The 6,530-nt window shown below is 37.3% G+C and overlaps 1 protein-coding gene across 1 annotated transcript in view; it reads left to right on the top strand.

Moving 5' to 3' along the window:
- Nucleotides 1-3,258: 3,258 nt before the first annotated feature.
- Nucleotides 3,259-6,530, top strand: part of LOC130557765 (transcription factor E2F3-like) — a 55,485-nt gene continuing 52,213 nt past the window's right edge. The window contains exon 1 of the mRNA XM_057339783.1: nt 3,259-3,813. Coding sequence (XP_057195766.1) covers nt 3,544-3,813 — 270 coding nt within the window. The 5' untranslated portion in view covers nt 3,259-3,543. The remainder of the gene's footprint in view (nt 3,814-6,530) is intronic.

Below are 6,530 nucleotides of genomic sequence, written 5' to 3'. Positions count from 1 at the left end.
GACTACAGTAACACTATGGTTAATTTCCATAAGGGTTTAAAGTGCAAATGTTATTCATAATTTATTATGTACTTTGTAATAATGCATTACAGTGACTTAGTATATATTTTTAAATGTTGCTACAGTAAAACAACTTCATACAGTGGCAGCTGTCTTTAGAAAGACAGATTATTAAATTTGTATCAGATTTACAGATGGCTTTAGATGTCTTTAAATATAGATACAAATCATAAACAAACCACCACGATTTATTCTCACATATAAACAATCAAATAACCTGAAAACATTTGTTATGCTGTTTCTTTCCCCTTTTTCCCAAACATTTATTAAACAATTATAACAAAACATACATTGCATAAATAAAATCCAAATCCAAAATTTGAGATTTTCCCATGATGATGAAAAATGATAACATCAATCTTACAGGCATTTACTGTTGCATCCATTCAAATGCATCTGTCCAGAAGCAATAGGCCTCCACCAAATTACACTGAGAAAAAAACAAATGTTCCACCGTTTAAACATCAATTTTGCAAATTTTTAATCATAAAATCACATATTTTAGGAGCTATTACTGAGTGTTTCAAATATTATTTTATTAAACTACCCATTTGATTTTACCATTTCTTAATAATTGTACTATAAGTTGTTGAAGAGTAATGAAATAGGCGTATAGTGCACATTCTCTGCTTTTTCTAAGATTTTGGTAAATACAGCGATAACCCGGCATGCATGAATTGGAATGCAGCAGGTGTAGAGAAAGTGGGAACTTTGTCTTCTTCACTTCTCCACTTCATTTTACCTTCGGTGGCCATTGCTTATACCAGTCAATGCAATAATGAGTTGATTCTGGGAAATGCTGAAATACAGTAGGCCTACATGGCGTAAAACAAAAAATGCACGACAATAAACATTTGCTGCGTCCCAATTCGCCTACTTATACTATGCACTAAAAGTGTGTACTGTTTCTTACGGAAAGTATATATATTTTAGTGCCTAGCAAAACGTATGCACGCACTGGGACATACTAACAGGAAATAGAAGTGGCCGTTGACGACACTGTGATCATTAACTATCACAAACATCAAAATACATATCTTCTTTGCATGCAAGTGTTAATTCATTCATTATTTCGTATGTAATGTTCACTGTATAATTACATTTATTAATTTAGCGAAGCATCTTTTATTTAATTTGATTAATGCAGCGGAGCGTCATTAAACTCCGCCCTCTTGCGGTGAGTTGTGGGTAATATCAGCTGTTTGAGTGTCCATGGATTCACACTTCGAATTTTTACATTTTCACGGAAATAGTAGACCATCCGGGTACTTTGAGAATACTCACTTCAGCATAGGTCTACTATGATTTGCGACATACTAATTTTATTTTCAAATACTATTTAGGACGGATAGTATGCGAACTGGGACGCAGCTACTGTCTTTTTATTTCTACTCAACGTTATATCGAAATTCATATAGCAACTAAGATTTATATCAAGAGACTTAATGTTGTATGAAGTAAGACATTCAAGTGTATGAATTTAAAGCCTTACAGTTACAACATACTTTTTATGGAGGACGAAACCTGCAAAAACTATAAATAAATAAACGCATATTGCTGTTAAAATAAGTAAATAAATTATGAAATGTTTGAGAAGCTAAACCCAAAGTAACAATTTCCCCTTAATCTTTCATTTATTTCTTTATGTAGTTCCGTATTAATTTTTTCCTCAACACAACATGTTAATGAGAGGACATCGATCATGCATCGGTGGGCGGGTCTTGCCAGCGCATGCGCATTAACTTAAGGCTAGATGTTGCCAAGAAGCATGAAATCTAAAGCATAAAATTGTTCTGAATACACGACAGGACGATATAAACAGACAACCCAAGCGTACAACATATACAGACAGACGACATACGGACGCCTAGACACACACAATGACACTTGCATGTCTTATGAGTGGAGCAACCTGTTCTAGCTACTGTTCTTTTCTGACTACAACAGGACCTAAAGCCATGTCACGCGTAGCTGTTAACTGACCTAATTCGTGTAAACATACATTTACTCTAAAAAAAGCATACGCATTCATTGAACCTAAGTTAATACTCATGCGCAGTCAAACGCGCAAGACCCGCCTACTGATGCATGATCAACACCCTCTTATTAGCCTGTTGCGCCAAGCAAAAATAAATGAACGATTAAGGGGAAATGGTTATTATGAGTTTAGCATTTTGTTAAATATTTTTTCATTTCTCCGACCATTTATTTTATTTATTTACTTAATTTGTTTATCTCACCAAACATTAAATTATTTGTATACATATTTTAATAGCAACATGTGTGTATATATATACACATATGTTTATGTATTTAATTCCGCATTTATTTATTTATTGTTTTTGCAGGTTTCGTCCTTCATAACTTTTATCCCTCCAACCGAGTATGTATATTGCTGGCAAATTGGTGGATTTTCTTTTCTTTCGATTTCCTGTTTCTTTTTAATTTGTTCCCTTTGTTTTTTTCTGAGGTGTTCAAATGTGAACTTATTTGATCATTTCATTACCCCTTTGCTATCCTCAAGACTGAATAATGTCAATACAGAGTAGATTCGTGTTTACTTCTTAAAGCCAAATGTCCTCTGCTGCTCTTCCGTTGATATGAATTAAACAATAGAAAAAACTGCTGTGCACTCAGTAACTTTTATAGCTTTAATCGAAATTCATACTGTGAATACTGTTTTAGTTTCGCAGATTGTAGTGCAAAATTGCCAGTATTCTTGCCGAAATGTATTGATATACTCTTTGTAACTCTTAGACTCTCTTACAATGCAGCGTTTGACTGAATTAATTATTTAAGAACAATACACATCTAAACCGAGCATACCCACATCAAAGTAAATACATGAAGATATGTAACATAAGAAAGATAAATGAAAGGAAAAAACATACATCAATAAATGACACACTTTCAGATCCGATTCGTGATGTGTATTCAATGCTTTATTAAAGCATGTGCATACAAACAGTACATTTAATTTCATGAATATTTCGCTCTCTCCCTGTGCGTCCCCACGTCAGTTTCAAGTTGACGTTTTAGTACACGTGCTGCCATCGACCAATAGAGACTTCGGATCTACGTTGGCGTTATCTCATTGGTCTAACCAGTACAAAGAACCGGTTAAAAAGGGCGTGGGCGGTCGTTTATGCATCCAATCGCGTGTCCCATGCAAATATCGTTTAAAAAATCCCCGGGAAATCTGAGTTTCGCGGGAGGGCCCTTCGCGCGTAAACTGCATCCCCTCATTCATTGTCAGCTTCCTGGAGCCATTTTTCAGTTTGGTGGCAGAGCGCTTCGCGTCTTCCTCAAAATCCAAAGCATCTACCGTCCTCCCGCCACCAATATATCCTAAATCCCGGTCAGATGGACAGCTGAGACTTTGATCTCACGCTCGCCGTGCATATTTGTGAAATAAACGCGGCGGATTACCAGAAAAACGAACTTAAACAGAAGGAGGGACAAAGGACACCATAGTCCACAACGATGAGAAGAGGCGTCCCATCAGCCCCAGAAAAAGTCATAATAGCAGGGCTTGGTGGCTCCTCGCTGGACAAAAATGCAGTTTTAACAGCACTGTCCGATCGCTTTACATCTACTTTGTCCACTGCCACATATATACAGATTATTACCCCGCCGCCGTGCATTTCACAGACCACCAATGTCTGCCTGTCCGACCCTCCAACGGCCAGTTTATACAGCACTCCAAACGGGACAAATGGAACCGGACAGCGACCCACGTTAGGACGACCACCGGTAATATCACGCACACCATTTGTGAATAAATAGCTTTAACCGCGAAGAGTGAGCGGCGTCGAGCTGCTTCCTTTACTGTAGCTTAGCTAAAGCAGCTTGCTAACGAGCAAAATGACTACAGCTCGGTTTCGAAGCACTTCTGTACTGTGCTCGAGGGTGTTTGCTGTGCATAGTTCGCTCGTGCTCTTTTACGCGTTTATTAAAGCATATAAACTGATGTACAACATTAACGTGGTTTGGGTTGTGACCATATTTGGGGGTCATGCATGTGATGTCTGCATGCATGCAAGGAGAAGGTCAGCGTGACTTCTGCAGTAGATCCAAGTTTGTGATTATTTGGATCCGTGGTGTATATTCCCGCATTGTGTATTGTTAAAACTACGATAGTATCGTGTATGGAAGGCGTGATGTCGAGGCCTGTGCTCGTGTTTTTGAAGTGAGTAAATGGAGGGGGAAGGGTTGCTGATTTTTTTCCCTGTGGTTGCTAAACGTAATCGCCTTAAAATCTGTTTCCCCCCAACCGTAGGCTTCATTTATTACATTCGCACAAGTGCTTGTAGAAAACGCTTACATCCAAGTCAAAATGTACAGTGGTACGCACAAGTTGTAAAAGTATAATGGTAATTTGAAAACTGAGGATAAAGTGCACAAAGTGACTTAAATTTCTGCACCATGTTTACAATTGCAGTTGCTTCGCTACAATCAAGTGTATAATAATCTAACGTCAGTAAATCAAGTTTATATTATAATGTCAGTAAATGGCTAATGCACTGTGGGCTGCTGGTTAAGTTTTGGTAGCATGCGTGAGTTACAATCTTTTTCGTCCTATTTATGTGGTGAGATTAAACATTAGCAAACGTTCTACTCTGCATCGAGTTTCTTCTCATGATATTAGGTAAAAAGTGTTAAGTTCGACTTGTTTGACTTCAGATGCACGTGTCTCTGTTTGCTTAGCCATAAATGTGTGGCCTTGCATTATTACAACACCAAATGGTATTTTATGGGGGTGGAATGGTATTTTTCTGATAGCATTAAACATTCATTTGAATGTCGTTTCATTGTGATTTAAGTTGCTTCTCTCAAATGCATGTAGACTAATTCAAAATGCATTTTCCATAAACAAGAGCTTTCTCCAAAGGGGTGTTTGTGTCCCAAGTGAACCGTTTTTAGCCTTTGTGAAATTAATTTGTGTTTTTGGTTGAGTCAATGAGGGACTAGTTTGAATGTTTCCAGGGTTTTAAACCTCTGTCCTGTTTTGCTCCATTAAAGGCAACACAATTTCCACCACAAAATGGCTGTTCAGTCAGTCCACTCACTATCATCAAGAAAAAGATGGAATGCGGGCAGGCATGTGTTTGACCGTTATTGAAACCAGAATATATAACTTGAAGGTTTAAATGGGCAAATCTTGAGATTTGTCATGTATAAATAAAAGGCCATTACAGTTTTACGTGTGAAATTTGAGCATGCATGGAAAATTTGAAAGAACTGTTGATTGGTATGAAACCAATTCAACGTGGTCACTAATGATGCCTGAGGCGTAAAAATGTGAGTAGATTGGGGGACTGGATATACCCTATTTTGCTCTTTTGCTTTTTTTTTATGAACCTTCCTAAATATATTACTAAATGATGTCTGTCATGTGAGTAAAGCCTAATCAAAGGTAGCCAATCACGTAGGGTTGTGCGGTAAACCGGTTCTGGAAATTTACGGGTACATGTTAGATTTCAATCGGTTCATACCAGAATTTAGCTTGTTTCGGTACTTGAAACACTGTTGTTCCAAAGTTCTCCGCTATACGGCAGTATGCCACAAAACTGACGCAGAACAGTGGATATTGAAGAACAAGATGAATCGCTCTGCAAGCACTTTTGCTGAGAGATCTTTAGATTGTTTTACAGTGTAACGTATACTCCACATGCTGCGCTGCTAGGGATGTAAGGATTCACTCGGCTCACGATGCGATGCGATTCACGATTCTGATCTCACGATGCGATTTATTCACGATTTACTCACGATTTATTTTTACAAAATGAGTTGAAACAAATTAGAAATGAACAACTTCCCTTGCATTATTTCTTAAATGCTTCACATTTCTTTGTATAATAAAATTCTTTTATTTCAAATAACAAAACTGCAGCTTAGTTTTATAGCAAATTAATAATAGAAAAAGTCTCTTTAATATAAACAAACTAATACTGTCTGTGCTAGGGCTGTCACGATTATTAAATAATCGTCTCATCGCGATTGTTTTACCTCATCGCAATGATTTCGGATCATCGCAATTATCGCACATCTCTATAGAAGACACTAGGGGGAGCTGTAGTGCATCTGCATATTGCCTATTTTAGTGCAGTGTTTCCCAACCTTTTTTCTGCCGCGGCACAGTTTTAATTTGCAAAAAATTTCACGGCACACCAGCATCACATTAACCACTAAAATATAACAAAATGGCACAAAACTGCATTGCTTTAAATTGCTTGTTAAGACAGCATATTATAATAAACGTAGTACTCACATATGATGTCAATGTGAAACTTGAGCTTGTTTTGATGAACACAAAGACGATATCCTCGCTGGAATTGATGACAACGACACACGGAGCTCTTGGTCAACTGCTCTCAATCTTTCTCTATTTTTGCTCTTTATATAAGTCAAACTGGAAAAGCTGAGCTCACATAAGTAGGTTGTGGAAAAAGATAACAACACTGAGATTG

This window comes from Triplophysa rosa, linkage group LG8 (assembly GCF_024868665.1).
Source record: "Triplophysa rosa linkage group LG8, Trosa_1v2, whole genome shotgun sequence".
In the NCBI taxonomy this organism is placed as follows: Eukaryota; Metazoa; Chordata; class Actinopteri; order Cypriniformes; family Nemacheilidae; genus Triplophysa; species Triplophysa rosa.
Note: the sequence above shows the minus strand (reverse complement) of the source record. Positions and strands in the feature narration are given on the sequence as shown.